At 40.0% G+C, this 19148-nt stretch overlaps 1 protein-coding gene across 2 annotated transcripts; it reads right to left on the reverse strand.

Annotated features, from left to right (window-relative positions):
* Positions 1–2834: 2834 nt before the first annotated feature.
* Positions 2835–7290, reverse strand: LOC115155745 (homeobox protein engrailed-1-B-like). Of its 2 annotated transcripts, none has more exons than XM_029702659.1 (2): positions 6363–7290; positions 2835–3924 (listed from the first exon to the last, which is right to left on the reverse strand). In XM_029702659.1, the coding sequence occupies exons 1-2, from the start codon at positions 6895–6897 to the stop codon at positions 3602–3604; spliced, it is 858 nt and encodes a 285-aa protein (XP_029558519.1). In that variant the 5' UTR covers positions 6898–7290; the 3' UTR covers positions 2835–3601. The 2 variants fall into 2 exon arrangements, with proteins under 2 accessions (XP_029558519.1, XP_029558520.1); XM_029702660.1 differs by having other exon boundaries at positions 2835–3921; positions 6363–7289.
* Positions 7291–19148: the final 11858 nt, after the last annotated feature.

The raw sequence follows: 19148 nt of genomic DNA on the forward strand, positions 1-19148 counted from the left end.
ATGTAGCCAACCTGTATGATTATGTAGCCAACCTGTATGATTATGTAGCCAACCTGTATGATTATGTAGCCAACCTGTATGATTATGTAGCCAACCTGTATGATTATGTAGTCTACCTGTATGATTATGTAGCCTACCTGTATGATTATGTAGCCAACCTGTATGATTATGTAGCCAACCTGTATGATTATGTAGCCAACCTGTATGATTATGTAGCCTACCTGAATGATTATGTTGTCTACCTGAATTATTATGTATTCTACCTGTATGATTATATAGCCTACCAGTATGATTATGTATTCTACCTGTATGATTATGTAGCCTACCAGTATGATTATGTATTCTACCTGTATGATTATGTAGCCTACCAGTATGATTATGTATTCTACCTGTATGATTATGTAGCCAACCTGTGTGATTATATAGCCTACCAGTATGATTATGTATTCTACCTGTATGATTATGTAGCCTACCAGTATGATTATGTATTCTACCTGTATGATTATGTAGCCTAGCAGTATGATTATGTAGCCTACCTGTATGATTATGTATTCTACCTGTATGATTATGTAGCCAACCTGTATGATTATATAGCCTACCAGTATGATTATGTTTTCTACCTGTATGATTATATAGCCTACCAGTATGATTATGTATTCTACCTGAATGATTATGTTGTCTACCTGAATTATTATGTATTCTACCTGCATGATTATGTAGCCTACCAGTATGATTATGTATTCTACCTGTATGATTATATAGCCTACCTGTATGATTATGTATTCTACCTGTATGATTATGTATTCTACCTGTATGATTATGTATTCTACCTGTATGATTATGTATTCTACCTGTATGATTATGTATTCTACCTGTATGCTGTTGGTTAATTCAGGTTGGAAAATAATATAAGAAGAGTTACTTTCTTCTACCATAATAAACCATTCGTTTGATGATGTAAGTTCAAATATTAGTAAAACAAAAGAAAAAGCATTGCTTAGCCTATTATTGAAATTAACTTAGAAATCAGGGTGTAGGCCCTAATTAAAAACTCTCGATTAAGAAAAGGTTTTGGCATATTTGGAATGGGCAGGGGAAAAAAACGTATTTAGCAAATTAGCAAAAACATTCATAAATATTTAAATTGTAAATCAAAGCTTGTGGATGAATTAACTTCGGGCATGTTACTTCAATTCCGGGTTGGCTATAAGATAAACTAGATAGACATGGCCTAGGTCACCAATGGTCATAGGTCAGTGGAAAACGTACTCATTTTCCTGTTTTCATTATTGTTGTCATTATTATTATTAGTCTTATTATTATTATTATTATTACTTGTTTAGTTTAAATAATCCGGTAACCAACAGGCAGTCATCAACTGGCAAAACATGTTCATCTGAATATTGGTTTTAGCCTACAGCGTCTCAAATTCAGCCCTCCCTATGTAAAGTAGGCAATGTACTGATCTCAAATGATCCCTTTAAATAAGGTAAAGTAATCTACAACAACAAAAAATGGATTGACAACGGGAAGACAGAAACAACGCATAGGCCTATTGGTTTTGAGTTCACCTGGCGATATCCAACTTTGATTTTCCAAGGGCTGGGCCAAATGCATCTGAGATTGAATCGACATCAGCGCTTACACAATAGGCATACAACGGATGTTGACGCTAGCTCATGTGGTACTTTATCAAACAAATGTATATGTTAGCCTATATAAGCCTATTCATATGTCCTCTGAAACAGTAGGGCCTATAGCTGTTCTAAACGCAAGTACTCCCACAAACACACACAGCGAGAGAGAGAGAGAGAGAGAGAGAGAGAGAGAGAGAGAGAGAGAGAGAGAGACACTGAATATTTGTCAGTTTGCTCATAACTGTAAAAACATGTAAAACGATCTATAGGCTACAGTTTACTTATGTTTACGACAGCCTTCGGCCTACATTCCTGGCAAAGACAGGTCGAATAGGCTTGTAGGGGTTGCGTGTCAATAGTCTCCTTCATGCATCGTTGTTATAGGCCTATAAGATGTGTGTGGCTATGGGTTCCGTTTTGTCAAAAAAAATAAGCCACATTTGTACACAAAGGGCAGTGCACTTGTATTATTATGTATCTGGGCCCGTTTATCCCCGGAAAAGGAAAGCGCATCTTATCATGCTTAACATGTGATCTAATACATTAGGGTGAGTTGAGTTTTATGGACTTCATTAAAGGCTATTTACCTGCTCGTCGTTTTCATCCGTTTAGATCAGATGCAGCGTTATGTTGTGAGCAGATCAGAATTCAAATGAATCATTTATTTTCAAATGATCAGGCTATAATATCCAAATGTTTGGGAAGATGTTTTAAATCTAAATGTTATATCAAGAAGAATGCAAGAATACGGCATGTCATAATTGTGTCATAATTGAGTATAATTGTCATTAATAATGTTATTTTCATGTTTTATTTACCAGCAATATAGGCCTAAAGTGAAAAAGTAAGCAATCTTACTTACTCGTGGACCCAACCTTGTGCACACAGACCGTGCGCATGATCTCGAAGGGAGTCGCGTGACCTATGAATCCAGCCACACTTTGAGCCGCGTGCTCTGACTGGCTCTCATTCGTTACACAAGCAAATGGTGAGTTTTATCTTTCTAGTGCAACACAAAGAGTTAAGGAAATGTGTGAGAACTGTAGTAGTGCACGGCAAGGCAATTTCTTGCCCTGCAACGCTCTGAACAGGCCTGATATCATCATGCCTCATAATAAAATGTTCCTTTGTAAAATACACCATGTGAATATGGATACAGTGACCCCACTCACTTGAATCAATGAGCTGCAAACCAACTCCATACACACTACGATTTATTCATTTAATCCTTGAACCTATTGCACAGAGTAGTGCACAATACAAAAAAGAGTAGTGCTGCCTTTTTTCCAATAAAAAAATGTTAATTTGGAAACATGGTTTAGATGTAGTAGATAATATATTCCCTCTAACTGTCGAGGGAGATAACATATTTCGTTGTAGTATTCCAAGATATCGCGAATCCAACACGAGATGAGTCATATAGGCCAATCTTTCAGGCCCAAACGTAGGTTGAGGCATACATCAAGCGGCAGGCAACTATCTAAAAACAGTGGCCTACTGATTGTTAGGGACTCGCAGTTCGGGAAGAAAGTATAGTCTATAAGAGAGAGATTCATAGATGGGTTTTTTCAGGCTGTTTTTTTTCTTCGATAAAATCTTTGGCTTGAAGTGGCAGATCACGCAGTCTGTAAATTCATCGAGGTTTGATATAAGAGAGAGAGATCACACAACATTAGGCCTAAAGCGACAAAGATAACAATCACATCATTATCCAAGTGCAGGGTGAGTAGTACTGTATCCCCTTCTTAAATTATCTAGACAGTCTAATTTTTGGCTATTCATTTTCCATCATGTTCGTAGCTTGTATGCATATTTTTTTTATCGTTTATGTTCATACACAAGCCTTTCAACAAATTGAACATATTTTACACTAGCCTTGACTATCCACAAATATTTCGTCCCCAAAAGGTGACTCCTGCACCATAGTTTTCCGAGTTTGTAGCACATTTGGGGAAAACGAAGTCTCAGTCACTCTCCTCCTTGTCTTCCTGAATGGTGGTGGTGGAATGGTTGTACAATCCTTGCGCCATGAGCTGGAGAGCCAGGCCGTTCTTATAGCCGTTGGCCTTTTTGATTTTGGCCCGTTTGTTCTGGAACCAGATTTTGATTTGTGACTCATTGAGGTTGAGCTCCTGGGCTAGAGACTGTCTCCTCTGCTCCGTGATATAACGGTTGGCCTGGAACTCCGTCTTCAGTCTTTGAAGCTGCTCAGCCGTGAACGCCGTTCTGGGTCGCTTGTCTTCCTTTTCGTTTTTCGTCTTTTTCAATTTCCGTGTCCTTGGGCCTACAGTAGGAACGACAATAAAAACGGGAATATAAATATTCAGCGAGCGCCAGAGATCCTTCATCAACCAGAAACAATTCCATTGCTGATTTTAGGTTAGATTTCATAAAAATAGCCAAATAATAAAAGCAACGTGCCCTAATAATAACCATGATCCTATATTCATAATAATAATAAATAAACAATGTAATGATGGTAGGCTAATAATAATAAACAATAATAAATTAAACGTTATTATAGGGTAAGTATTTGCTGTAGGCTATATAACGTAATGGCCATCCCAATGGTAGGCCTTTAATAATCACTGTGAATAACATTTGGCTAGTGAAAAGAGTAAGGTCCATGCTGCACTCAGTGGCAGGCCTTTGTGTGAAGTAGCTGTGGGTCGACTATCATAATTATTTAGCAAAAATATGCAAACTCTAAAACTTAAAGCCAACTACAGCAATTTTACAACATACAAGTTTTAGGACTTTTGGCAAGTGTGTCTGTTATAGGCCGTGTTGATCAAAAGCCTACTAAAAACAGAATCATTAAAGCTCAGTGATCTCTAGCTTTGTTGACATAGGCTAATAAAGGCATTCATTCAGATATCCTGAATTTACGTTAAAATATTTCGCCCAAAATGCATATTTAGGTATAGGCCTATGTGCGTATGGGTACGCTACAGTATATATTTAAATATACAACATTATCATGGGGCTTGAGACAAACAAACAGCCACAAATAAACAATATGATAGGAAACAGGAAATATAATGTATCCGTTAATATTTCTTTTGTAGACTATTTGATGCTAGGCCTATCTACTTTTTCTAACACAAATACAAAATATTCAGTAAATTGTTTTTTATTTTATATTGATTTATATAGGCCTATCTTTAGATTCCCTATCATTATTTTTGCAATGATTTTGTCAATACCTACGGCAGGTAGTCTAGTAGTTAGTGCGTTGGACTAGTAACTGAAAGGTTCCTGGATCGAATCCCCGAGCTGACAAGGTACAAATCTGTCGTTCTGTCCCTGAACAAGGCAGTTAACCCACTGTTCCCCGGTAGGCTGTTATTGTAAATAAGAATTTGTTCTTAACTGACTTACCTAGTTAAATGAAAAAATATATATAAAACGCAGTCTTTTGGACAAGTGTATTTTAATTATGAAAAGCTAATTTATTCACATGCCAAAACACCATTGGAACCATTGGACTTTCTTAGTCCAAACAAAATAAACATTGTGCATGCTTACCATTTAACGTAAACATGATTAACAAAGTAAGTTGGGAGAATTACACTAAGTGCATACACAGATAATATACATCCTCTATCAAGACAGTCAAAATTGTTAATTAATTCAAAATGTCGACAGCAATGAGATTATTTTCCAGGTTCTCGTTTTTCAAGTGCACCTTCTTTAACTTAATTATATTCAACCTTGATTTTTATAGTCTCATTGAGATTTAAAAATATATTGAACACGGTCCATTAAAATGATTGTAGGTAATGAATAATATACACGTATAGCCTATATAGGCCCTGTATGAGCCTAAAGTTGTATTATGTCAAATGTAAGAACTATATCTCTCTTTCGATTCAATTAATGGACTATGTTCTCATTTTAAGTTACATTATTTTAAAACATGTCACATCTGCAAGGATTTTTTTGTAGGCCTTTAGCCTACAAGATGCAACCAGTGGTCATGTTCGGCCACACAGTCATCAACGACATGTTGTTAACATGTTCTGATATGTTCTCAAATATGCTCTTGAAAACAAACTACTCGATGTTTCACTGTTTCCATTCATTTTACTTTATTTGTAGAATGTGCACATGCTAGACTAAGTTTATCAGACAACTAAGCCAATCAGTGAATATTTTCCAACTTGCACCACGTGAATGACAGATATTGGTAGACCATCTTGAATAGCATCAAATCAATACATTACTCAAGATCAATATATAAATTACAAAATATACAGTAGGTTAATACTGATGCTACACAATCCTATTACAGTAGTTATGTATAATATCAACACACAATTGTCCAGGTGGCCTAATTGTGCTTTTTTGCTCCTTATATTTTTGTAATAAATAAAGGATTCTTTACAAATAATAGCTTATAGCATCATTTAAAATGGAGAAGGTTTGATTCCAGTTGAACATTGATTATGTTAGCCTATATTTTGCAATCATTATTTTCATGCAGTAACAGGACCACTAAGCATGCACTATAGCCTACATATTTTGTCCTTCATCACAGTGCGAAAAGAGAGTATAAAATATAGTTTTATTTCACAAATAAAGGTACGAATTAATTTAAAACATATCAAATACAAGCATGTTGAGGAAAGACTACTATTTCTGCAAATTGACTATTGCGCATTTATAAAATCACGCATTAGGCTACAATACCCTGATAAAGCTTTTAAACAACTATTGCCTCACCAGATGAGGGCCTGTCCGAGTATCTAGTGCAATACACCCAGGCAGGCCACAGCAGCGGCTGGGACTCGGGGGAGGGCGCTGCGCCGCCACTAACGCCGTTCACAACCATAACAGGAGAAGTGTTCTCGCCGAACTTGGGCGTGCTGCCTCCGGAGCTCTCGTTGGCTTTCGAGGACGAGGTGCTCTTTTTGGGGGTTGGAGACAAAGCCAAGGACGAGGTGGAGGAAGAAGTGCTGTCGCTGCTGCAATTGGAGTCCTGGCATGGCGTTCCAGGATGAGTCGGTCTGGCGACCAAAGGGTGGGCGCGCTCTCGGCTGGAAGTCTGCGACCTCTCCCTCTCCCTCGCACCTAAGCCCTGCTCCTTCCTGCAGCCGAAATCTGGCCGTAGAATATTGTCAATAAAAAAGTTGGTGGTTCTGTGCGCCTGCTGCGCTGCTTGGAGAGGCAGGATGGGCGGCGAAGGCAGACTGGGAGAAGGAGAAACGCTCTCCCCTTCACTCAACTCCGGGCTGTGTAGATCCCTTTGCCCCTCCATCACTGAAAATGGTTGCAAAGGGGTCGATGCAGGCTCCTAACCAATTCCACTTGTTTGTGTGTATTTGTATCCAAATATGACAAGAATGAAGCAATACGGTGCACACTAAAGGAGAATTACTCCCTTTCTGATTTGGTGCACATTTTGATTTCTAAATTGTTGACATCCCTCGTGCGTAACGCACCAACGTGTCATGGTAGTCGACTATGACAAGACTGACAAGGCATTGCACGCTCCTCTCGCAGCCACAAGCTTTTCACCACTGTCTATATGACAGTTCGATCTTCACCAACTCCTCACATCACTCAGCTTCTCCCACACGTTTCCCACACTAACCGGAAGCGCGTGAACCCCTTCGAACGTGCAGTGGGCCAATCAATGACCGAGACACTTTTGGACACGGGAGACGAGATCCAATAAAGTCTCGCATCTCTGGGTAAGTAGGCTAGATGGTACCAAATGGGTTTTAAGAAAACCCAACAAGATTATCACCGCTACTCTCCTGCTGCAAACCTGCCTGTTGTATTTTCAGCAAAAGAATGCTAGACCGATTGGAGAACACAGTAGTAGGCCTAAACTATACGGATGTATACACATTATACAATTGCAAATGCGTATAGCCCACATACGTCGCCTTTTTATAGGTTAGATTTTATCTTTATGATATATGCCCAAATGAATAGGAAGCTAAATGGGTTTATGCCTGCACAAATGCTACTCCAAACAACGTGGTGATAGCGCACAATTCATTCATTGATTTTTAATATATAGGTCTATTGATTATTTATTTGTGTGTGTGTGTGTGTGTGTGTGTGTGTGTGTGTGTGTGTGTGTGTGTGTGTGTGTGTGTGTGTGTGTGTGTGTGTGTGTGTGTGTGTGTGTGTGTGTGTGTGAATATTGATATATGCAGGCTAATTTAATTCACGTGTGCCTTGGTCCCACAAACAAATGTGCAGACATAACCAGATGAGTGGCTTCACCCATAATCAAATACATCATAACCAGATGAGTGGCTTCACCCATAATCAAATACATCATAACCAGATGAGTGGCTTCACCCATAATCAAATACATCATAACCAGATGAGTGGCTTCACCCATAATCAAATACATCATAACCAGATGAGTGGCTTCACCCATAATCAAATACATCATAACCAGATGAGTGGCTTTCACCCATAATCAAATACATCATAACCAGATGAGTGGCTTCACCCATAATCAAATACATCATAACCAGATGAGTGATCCATGATGTGTTTTGATTTATGCATGTTCATGTCCACAACATGAGCCCGTGTTCTATACCGTCTTTCGATTCTTTGTTTATCAATTTAATTTTTTTTAATTATGTATAGGCCCACTAACACACCTGTCTGTGGGGTGTAATGGCATTATAGGAGCACACGCACGCACACGCACACACCAAAACGTTATAGCAAAAGCGATGCGCTTCACATGAATTCAAAACAAATGAATAATTATAATGACTAGCGTGTAGGCCATGCAGATGCAACGCAATCATACGTCCAGCCCACATTGTTTCATTTCAGTTGGGCCTACAAAACGGAAATCTCTATCGACAAGCTATTTGCTGGTACTTAATTACATTTAAATTAGGACACTATCACTATTCCATTTTGCAAAGTAGCCATTGTGAGACGCAATTCTTTTCAGACGGTAAATGGGCGCAGGAACTGTTATCTTGCCTGCAAAGAGACGCCTTGAGAGGGACTGCTAAGGATAATTTATAGCTTTTAATTACTCTTCATTCCGCTTGATCAGCTAGGCGTCCATCACACCGAACAGAGGAAAAAGTCAGTCAAAAGCTCTGTCATCAATCCCGCGCAGGAGGATTAATCAAAAAAGTGCACGGGGCTGAGGCTCAAATATAGGCATGGGAGAAGCACTTCATTCTCAGGGTCCTCATAAAGCGCACTGAATAATACCAGGGTCCTCGGAGACGCCATTTACACAGATGACTTTACTGACGGTGTAACGTTCAGTAATTCATATCACCTTTCATGTAGCCTTCTGGAGCCGGGTCCTCTACGGCGGAGATATGGATGTAGCTTTTATAATGTAAACACCTTTGGATACGTTAACGGGAAATGGACCGGAAAAAGCCGTTTCTGCGGTATCAAATTATTAATTTAAATGTTGAATCACCATGAAGACTACAAGCACATTTTACTCGACAAATCCAGAGAACAAGGTGTTCCAAAACGGTTGTTACACATCAATGATGCATCGCGCAGTGGCTGTGAAAGGAACACAGGCCTACAGGCCTAGTAAGCTATTGGAGAGGCATATGTTAGGTGGCATATTTTTTAGATGCGGTGAATTTGTTTGAAAATAATATATGATAGTTTGATACTATAAGTATCTCTCCCTCTCTCTTACACACACACACACACACGCACGCGCTCGCGCACACACGCACACACGCACAGACTGACTATCTGTGTCCTAACGTCAACAAATTAATCCATAGGCCAGCATTCAAATTTCAAGATCCATTCGATGGAGGATTTATCCTCATTATTTTGACCATGCAGCGTTTAATCAGCCAGCTTCAACTCACTTCATAAGTCACACCATGCAGTCAGTCACCTGTACATGCAGGCTGTCTGGGGGTGGCGATGCCTTTGGAACTGACGATGCGCTTTGTTCATACAGTTGGAATGTTCACGTCTTTTTGGAAACAGTTGTTCTTGAAACGTTGCATATATACATATATGTCAAACTCATTCCACGGAGGGCCGAGTCTCTGCGGGTTTTTGCTTCTCCCTTGTACTTGATTGATGAATTAAGGTCACTAATTAGTAAGGTATTTGTGGTTGACTTAATTGAAAGATGAAAAAAACCAGACATTCGGCCTTTTGTGGAATGAGTTTGATATATATATATATATATAGGGCCTGCCTACCTTTCCATAATATTTCATTACAAAGCATATATTGATTGCCTATAGCCTATGATACGCATCTTGTTTTATATTTGACCCGTTTGTTTCATTCAGGCTATATTATAAACTGGGTGGTTCGAGCTCTGAATGCTGATTGGCTGACAGCCGTGGTATATCAGACCGAATAGCATGGGTATGATAAAACATGTATTTTTACTGCTCTAATTATGTTGGTAACCAGTTCATAATAGCAATAAGGTACCTCGGGATTTTGTGATACATGGCCATTATACCACAGCTAAAGCCTGTGTCCTAGCACTCCGCGTTGCGTCGAGATTAAGAACAGCCCTTAGCTGTGGGATATTGGCCATATACCACACCACCTCGGGCCTTATTGCTTAATTAGCCAACACCAATGTACTACTTCAATGCTTTATGCCTGAGTTCAATTAAGCATTTTATTTGTTACCCTTTGTAGGACGATTGGGCCTACATTCCACAAGCTTACTTTGTCATTTAAAAGGAATACATAACATATAATCCGTTACTAAAGTGATTTTACTAAAGTAAAATTATTCTCTCAATCTGATGGTCATTTGTTTACAAACTTTTAGGACAGTTCAACTGTATGTTTTGCCATCCAGTGTATAGACAAATATTAGGGAAATGTCGTATCTGACAGAGAAGGATGCCTGCGGGTTGTTCGGCAGAATTTAATAAACATTCATATGCGTGCCTCCAATCCACAGTTTTCCTTTTGAAACAGACATGCAAATCTGTAATATCCTCAACAATAGCGGTCATGGGTATTAATCAACAGTAGGCCTAAACTTCAAAACTATTTTCTCTTTATCCATGATGTGTTTTTCTTTTATATGGTATTATGGAATTGTAAGTGTGAATCTTTCCTGACATAGGGCAATGAAGTTCAACAGAGAATTTACTGGAAGTTAGGAGAATGAGATAAAGGCGCATATGGTTTTAATTATAAGATAATTTACGATTTTCTGTCTTTACAATTCACTATAGGGCCTAGTATACTGGAACAACTAAAATGAAAACAGATTTAATTTACTATTTATAAAACAGAATTCTACACTGCAGAATGACCTATCACACTGCAAGACATAGGCCAGATTATTATATTGGGCGATATTTTTAAGCATGGTAGAACAATAATCTAATATGTCCACCAATGGCCAGTAATAATTTGATAGCCTAATTACCAAACTACACATTATTTAAAAAACATTTTTTTAACATACCGTGCTTTCAGAAAGTATTCACACCACTTTACTTTTTCCATATTTGTTGTGTTACAAAGTGGGATTCAAATGTATTTAATTGTAATGTCAAAGTGGAAGAAAAATTCTAACATTTGTAAGAAATTCATGAAAAATAAAGCACTAATATATCTTGATTAGAAAAGTATTCAACCCCCGGAGTCTGTTAGAATCGCCTTTGGCAGTGATTACAGTTGTGAGTCTTTTGGGGTAAATCTCTAAGAGCTTCCCACACCTGGATTGCACAATATTTCCACATTATTCTTAAAAACATTCTTCAGGCTCTGTCATGTTGCTTGTTGATCATTGATAAACAGACATTTTTAAGTCTTGCCATAGATTTTCAAGCCAATATAAATCAAAACTGTAACTAGATCACTCAGAAACATTCAATGTCTTCTTGGTAAGCAACTCCAGTGTATATTTGGCCTTGTGTTATAGATTATCCTGCTGAAAGGTGAATTTGTCTCCCGGTGTCTGTTGGAAAACAGACTGAACCAGGTTATCTTTTAGGACTTTGCTTGTGCTTAGCTCGATTCTGTTTATTTTCATCATAAAAAAAACTATGTACTCCTTGCCAATGACAAGCATATACCCTTAACGTGGTGCAGCCACCACCATGCTTGAAAATGTAACGAGTGGTACTTCGTGATGTGTTCTGTTGGATTTGCCCCAAACATAACGCTTTGTATTCAAGACATGAAGTTAATTTCTGCAGTTTTGCTTTAGTGCCTTATTGCACTACAAGATGCATGTTTTGGAATATGTTTATTCTGTACAGGCTTCCTTCTTTTCACTCTGTCAATTAGGTTAGTTTTGTGGAGTAACTACAATGTTGTTGATCCATCTTCAGTTTTTTCCTATCACAGCCATTAAGCTCTGTAACATTGGCCTCATGGTGAAATCCCTGAGCAGTGTCCTTCTTCTCCAGCAACTGAGTTAGGAAGGATGCCTGTATCTTTGTAGTGACTGGGTGTATTGATACACATCCAAAGTGTAATTAATAACGTCACCATGCTCAATGGGATATACAATGGCTGCTTTTTTTGTTGTTTGTTACCCCTTTACCAATAAGTGCGCTTCTTTGCGAGGCATTGGAAAACCTGCCTGGTCTTTGTGGTTGAATCTGTGTTTGAAATGCACTGCTCCACTGAGGGACCTTACAGTAACTTACTTGTATGTGTGGCGTACAGAGATGAAATAGTCATTCAAAAATCATGTTAAATACTGTTATTGCACACAGAGTGAGTTCATGCAACTTATTATGTGACTTATTAAGCAAATGTTTACTCCTGAATGTTATTTAGGCTTGCCATAACAAAAGGGTTGAAAACTTATTGACGCAAAACATTTCAGCTTTTCATTTTAAATGAATTAGTAAACATTTCAAAAGGCATAATTCCACTTTATGGGGTTACAGTTCAGCCTGTAACAACCAAATGTGGAAAAAGTCCAGAGGTGTGAACACTTTCTGAAGGCACCTAACCTAATAATACATAAGCCTATTTTCTATGGAACAAGTGTGTAGGCCCTACAACTCTTAGGGATAGAAAATACAAAGATATTCGCTACATGCCAATTATATGGGACAAGAGATTGTATGATATGAACCTACATTGTTGGCATTGTCAGACATACTGTAGCTGTTGTCTGAGAACAAAATGTAAAACAATAAATAGTAATCATTAAGGGACAACAAACAATGTCTCTTCATATCAGAACGTCAGTAATGTAATTAAGGATCACTTGAAATGTGGGGTAGAAGACAATAACTGTCAAAATATAACAGCTTATCATAGCAGAATCAAATGTCTTAGCAGTGTGTTTGATGCCAGTTCTGTTAGTGCAATGTCAGGGAACCACCTAGTGGTCATTCACAGCAGCACACCCTCACAAGTCCCTTCCAATTTCGTCCTACCATTATTGATCCTAAGCCAGAATAAGGTAGCCTTGTATTACAAGACCATTCATGTAAGCTCGTGAGATCAGGCTGGTTGACGAGGCTAAGAATAAGGCACACTAACCCCAGTATTTATTATTGTAAAGTCATACCATATAAAAAAAATCACGACAGCTGTAATGGAAACAGGAAGTTTCGGTACAATTTTATAAATGCCACAGATAATTTGTTTGTTTGACATGGTGGTGTCTTTTGTGCGTTATATAACGAATGTGCCCACTGGTATTGGCAAGTGCTCTAGCCAACAGCTTGCAGATACAGTGCGGTTATAGCCTACATTATCAAATTATTATGGACAAAAGAGCGAGATAATTTTAATTTGTCAAATGGCAGCCAAGCATTGATCATCATGTCACCAGAATAAGCCCTTGGATACCCATTGGAAAGGAGCATCAAGCTCATCACCTTGCACTTTCACCACCCTGTCAAGTTCATCATAAGGGACAGTTCAAACACTTACCCATCCTCACTATCCGTTACTGACCCCTACTCGCCATAACATTGGTGTGGGGTGCGTGTGAGCAGGCTACGAGAGAACATTGGATGGAATGATGGCTGGCTAGCTAGCTAAGGGGAGCTGGCTGGCAAGTGCTGATGGCTGCCCGTAGCTAGCTAACGCATAGCGGGACAGTAGCATAGGTATTCAGCCCAGACTTGAACCAAGTAAGTTGTTGGTTACATCGCTAGGAAAGCTGAGACTGTGCTTAGTTTGTTAAGTTGTTGTCAGCAAGAGTTCACTTTTATATAGCTTTCCAAGAGGGCTTTTTGTTATTCGCGGTTCTATGCTGTCTCCCCCAACTCATCATAACAGTGTTCGGTTTTTACATGTAAGTTAACTTAGCTAGGTTTCAGGGACGAAATAACAGTTTTTTACTTTGAGCTTTTTTTTTGCCCCCAACAGTTGACAGTGCATGTCAAAGCAAAAACCAAACCATGAGGTTGAAGGAATTGGCCTTTGAGCTTCGAGACAGGTTTGTGACGAGGCACAGATCTGGGGAAGAGTACCAAAATATTTCTGCAGCATTGAAGGTCCCCAAGAACACAGTGGCCTCCATCATTCTTAAATGGAAGAAGTTTGGAACCACCGAGACTCTTCCTAGAACTGGCCGCCCAGCCAAACTGAGCAATCGGGGGAGAAGGGTCTTGGTCAGGGAGGTGACCAAGAACCCAATGGTCACTCTGACAAAGCTCCAGAGTTCCTCTGTGGAGATGGGAGAACCTTCCAGAAGGACAAACATCTCTGCAGCACTCCACTAATCAGGCTTTTATGGTAGAGTGACAAGATGGAAGCCACTCCTCAGTAAAAGGCACATGACAGTCTGCTTGGAGTTTGCCAAAAGGCACCTAAAGACTCTAAGACCATGAGAGAAAAGATTCTCTGGTCTTATGAAACCAAGATTGAACTCTTTGGCCTGAATGCCAAGCGTCACGTCTGGAGGAAGCCTGGCACCATCCCTACAGTGAAGCATGTTGGTGGCAGCATCATGCTGTGGGGATGTCTTTCAGCGGCAATGACTGGGAGACTAGTCAGGATCGAGAGAAAGATGAAAGGAGCAAAGTACAGAGAGATCCTTGATGAAAATGTGCTCCAGAGGTTCACTTTCCAAAAGGACAACAACCCTAAGCACACAGCCAAGACAACGCAGGTGTAGCTTCGGGACAAGTCTCTGAATGTCCTTGAGTGGCCCAGATCGAGCCCGGACTCGAACCTGATCATCCCTGGAGACCTAAAAATAGCTGTGCAGCGACGCTCCCCATCCAACCTGACAGAGTTTGAGAGGATCTGCAGAGAAGATTGGGAGAAACTCCCAAAATACAGGTGTGCCAAATTTTTTGCGTCATACCCAAGAAGACCCGAGGCTGTAATCGCTGACAAAAGTCCTTCAACAATGTACTGAGTAAAGGGTCTGAATACTTATGTAAACGTCATATTTCAGTAAAACGTTTTTTAGAAGTTTGCAAACATTTCTAAATAACGGCTTTTGCTTTGTCATTATGGGGTATTGCGATGTCATTATGGGGTATTGTGTGTAGATTGATGAGTGAAAAAAACCCAATTTAATACATTTTAGAATAAGGCTGTAACCTAACAAAATGTGGAAATACTTTCTGAATACTTTCCGAAGGCACTTCTTAGCTCATGCAGTGGTGCCGTCTTTTCAGCCGCATTTTAGTTAGCGAATCACGGGCCCTATGTTTAGTGTAGTTGAGTGCCAAATAGTTTTGGTCTGCTCACTTATGACCATGCCATTTCAGTTTTGTTGTTTTGTTTTTGTAGGGTGTAGTTCTTCTTCCCTTCCCAAGGCTACGCTGTGCTTAACGCATCATGCATGTCGATTTAATGCTTTCCGACGGAAATAAGGGGCTGAGCTTCTCAACATTGAACACAAAGGGAATGAGTCATCTAATTAATCCTTTCGATAGGAGATGCATCTCAGAGATGGAGTCCAAGAATCTGTGTAGAGGCTGGGTGGGTCATGTACTTTTTTCTACTGGGTCTAGTAAGAGCAGTGTAGCAATTTTAGTCCATAAACATCTACAATTTACATTTCTTAAAGTATCTAAGGATGAAAATGTGCAGATAGTTATTATTCTTGCTGAGATTCAGGGACATGCTTTGATTCTGGCTAATATATATGCCCCCAACATCGATGATCCTGCTTTATTGGGGGACCTATAATGCAGACTGGCTGGGATGGGTGATTATCCAATTCTAATGGGAGGAGACTATAATCAGGTTCTTGATCCCATTCTGGACCGGAGTAGCCCATCTCCCTCCCGCCCACGTATGTCATTTGGGGTATCAGATAGCCTCTGTAAGGCTCTAGGTTTGTTTGATGTGTGGAGAATGTTTAATCCTACAACAAGAGACTATACATTGTATTCCTCCCCACATCATGTTTATTCTAGGCTTGACTATTTCCTCATTTCTAGCCCTCTCCTCTTCTCCACCCTCTCATGCACAATGAGTCTCTGAATAGTTCCCTTTAGTAAATAAAGTATATCTCATTGGTGGAGGCTGAATTCCAGTGTATTATTAGATGTTGACTTCAGGTATTCTTTGAATGCTCAAATTGACTTGTATAAAGAGACTAATCTACATTCTGCCCCATCCCCTGGGGTGGCATGGGAGGCTCTCAAGGTCTTCCTTAGGGGCCACATAATCCAACATACCTCACACAAAAAAAGGAGAGCGCTGCCAAACAACTGGAACTTGAGAAGCAGATACAAGTGGAAGAATCCGGGGTTAGAGACCGGGCGGGCTCACTGCTGACCAGAACAACAGATATTAATACAACTTTTAAGGACTTTTATGTAGGTCTGTATAGCTCTGAGTCTAATGCAGAACCCAGGGAAATTGAATCCTTTCTTAGCAAGTTAAATCTTCCCACTCTGTCCAGTGAACAAAAGGATTCTCTTGAGGCCCCCATAACAGTGGAGGAAATAGTGGATGTGATTAAAAAACTGCCCTCAGGCAAATCTCCAGGGCCAGGTGGCTTTACCCTTGAATTTTATAAACAATTTGTGGTGGAGATGGTTCCTATGTTACTGGACACGTATGAGGAGTCTATGGATAGTGGCTCGCTACCCTCCACTGTTTCTCAAGCTCTTATCACACTTATTCTGAAAAAGGATAAGGACCCAACAAACTGTAAGAGTTATAGACCAATTTATCTTATTAACTGTGACCGAAAGGTATTACCAAAGATCCTAGAAACAGGTTGGATAAGGTTGTATCCACCCTGGTCCAGATTACGTGGGGTTTATTCGCAATCACAGTTCCTCCGATAATGTCAGGTGCTCAGTTGATATTATGTGGATCTGGTTGTTATATAGTGAACCAACTGCAGCAGTGGTAAGAAATGGATTTATCTCACCATGCTTCGCTGTACCGAGGCTCAAGACCGGGTTACGGACTTAGTCCCCATCTTTTTGCTTTGGCACTGGAACCATTAGCGGCAGCTATCCGTCTCGACCACAACTTTCCTGGTATCCAGATAGGTCCAACTACGCACAAACTGATGCTCTATGACGATTACATATTGCTGTTTGTTTCAGACCCAGGAAAATCTGTCCCATCATTACTGTCAACTATCAGTTGTTTCTCTAAATGATCAGGATAAGCCCTCCCCCTGAACTCCTACTGCCCTGAAACACTGTTTCAGGCAGGCAACTTTAAGTGGCCAGACAAGGGCTTAAACTACCTTGGTATCACATTTCCACCCCAGCTGTCTGAACATAGAGCCCCTCCTAGATCGATTAAAATGAAATATTGATAGGTGGACCCCCCTTTTCCTATTTCTGTGGAGTAAGGCCAATATTATAAAAATGAACGTTGTTCCAAAATTGAACTACATTCTGCAAGGTCTCCCTATTAGAAAACCTATAAAAGACTTTCTTGAGTTACATAGGCTGTGTAATAATATCTAGTGGAATGGAAAATGCCCTAAAATGCGCTTTGCGAAAACCTCAGAGACCCGTGGACCAGGGTGGACTGTGGATCCCCGACTTATTGCTTTACAATTATGCATTTAGTCTGAGACATCTAGCGCATTGTTCCCTGTCCCCTGAAAGGACCCCTCCATGGTACATTTTAGAAAATCACCTCTGTCACCCTCTTCCTCTTCTTAGCTGTGTTATTGCTGCCCTGCCATCTGAGCCATGAGCCCATCCCATCATATCACATGTGCTTACAATGGGTCTGGAGTCTCACATACAGTATGCTGTTTTTTGATTCTTTTTCAAATCTAGGCTCCAGTTTGTGGTGGACCCTAAATTGTGTATTGCCAAATCCCATTTTTTTTGTAGCGTATGGCTTCAGAAAGGTATAAGGTGACCTCTATTGGGACAGTAACATTAAATCATTTGGGGACCTGCAGGAGGAATTTGGCACCAATTTTGGAGACATTTACTAATTCTGAGTTTGCTTAGAAGTACTTTTGGACCCCCTGGCGCTCCTCTCTCTGGTAACGTTCCTTCACATATCCTTTCTATTTATGGCAAGGGACACGAAGCCTCACTCTATTATGGCCTGCTACTAAAGGAGTGCTCAGAAACCTCTTCATTCAAAAATTGTATGGGAAGCTGATCTAGAGGTTTCTTTCTCAGAAAAAGAATGGTCAGACATCCCAAAAAATTCCAGGAAAATGTCAAGGGAAATTCGAACCAGACTGATTCACTTTAAGGTCATCAACAGAATATACTGGACACCCTCCAAGCTCCACTGGGCCAAGTTAAAAGACAACCCTGACTGCTGGAGATGTCTTGCAGAGGGCCCACCTGTACATGTCTTGTGGGGCAATCCCACAGCTCAAGAGTTCTGGTCACAGGTACATGAAAGCATTGAGGGTTGTAGGGTTCCAGGTCCCATTTTGTCCTTGGCTATATATGCTGGGAGACCCTTCCTCTACTGAGGACCTTTCCACCTCAGACTAGGACTGGGTCCAACCTGCAGGGGTGTTAGGTAGAAGGTTACTAATTCAACAATGGAAGTCAGCTCACACTCCCACTTTAGGAGAATGGCACCTCTTACTTAGCAGGGTAGCAGCTTGACAGATTATCTTTTTTGCGACTAATACGAAGAATGGACACATTTCTTTGGGAAGTGGAAAAAATACAATACTTGTATCACATTGAAAAACGTTAGAGAAGTTCTACTACCCCCTTTCTCTGACCCCTTTTCAGAACAGATTATTATGATGTGTAGCCTATGAAGCTTTAGTTAACCCCCTATTTTTGTTGTTGTTTTTTAAAATCTTTTTAAAAATGATTATTTATTTTTGGTTTGCCCACTAGAGCTCTGTTTGTCTTGTTAGGTGTATGATTTTGTATTAGATATTGGAGTGAGTCAGTGGCTGCGTTCGCACGGGTGGCCCGGTTCTGATGTTTTGCAACAGTGGTCTTTCGACTGGTCAGACCAGATCCTGTGCCAGTGTTTAGGCGGGAGATCTGGGTCTGGCTGCCATGTCTAGACGCAGCCCATTATCACCAGATGGGATACAGAATGTGTTTGATATTATATTGAAGGATAACGTAGTATTGTATAGAGTGTGGATATTTTAAATGCATTATAGTATTGTACTGTGGTGTGGTTGTTGAA

The sequence above is a fragment of the Salmo trutta genome, chromosome 20 (genome assembly GCF_901001165.1).
Source record: "Salmo trutta chromosome 20, fSalTru1.1, whole genome shotgun sequence".
NCBI lineage: Eukaryota > Metazoa > Chordata > Actinopteri > Salmoniformes > Salmonidae > Salmo > Salmo trutta.

Coding starts and splice junctions, on each gene's coding strand:
- LOC115155745 (XM_029702659.1), bottom strand. CDS start 6,897: ATGGAGGGGCAAAGGGATCTACACAGCCCGGAGTTGAGTGAAGGGGAG. Junction 3,925..6,362: donor CTCGGACAGGCCCTCATCTG/GTGAGGCAATAG, acceptor TCGTTCCTACTG/TAGGCCCAAGGACACGGAAA.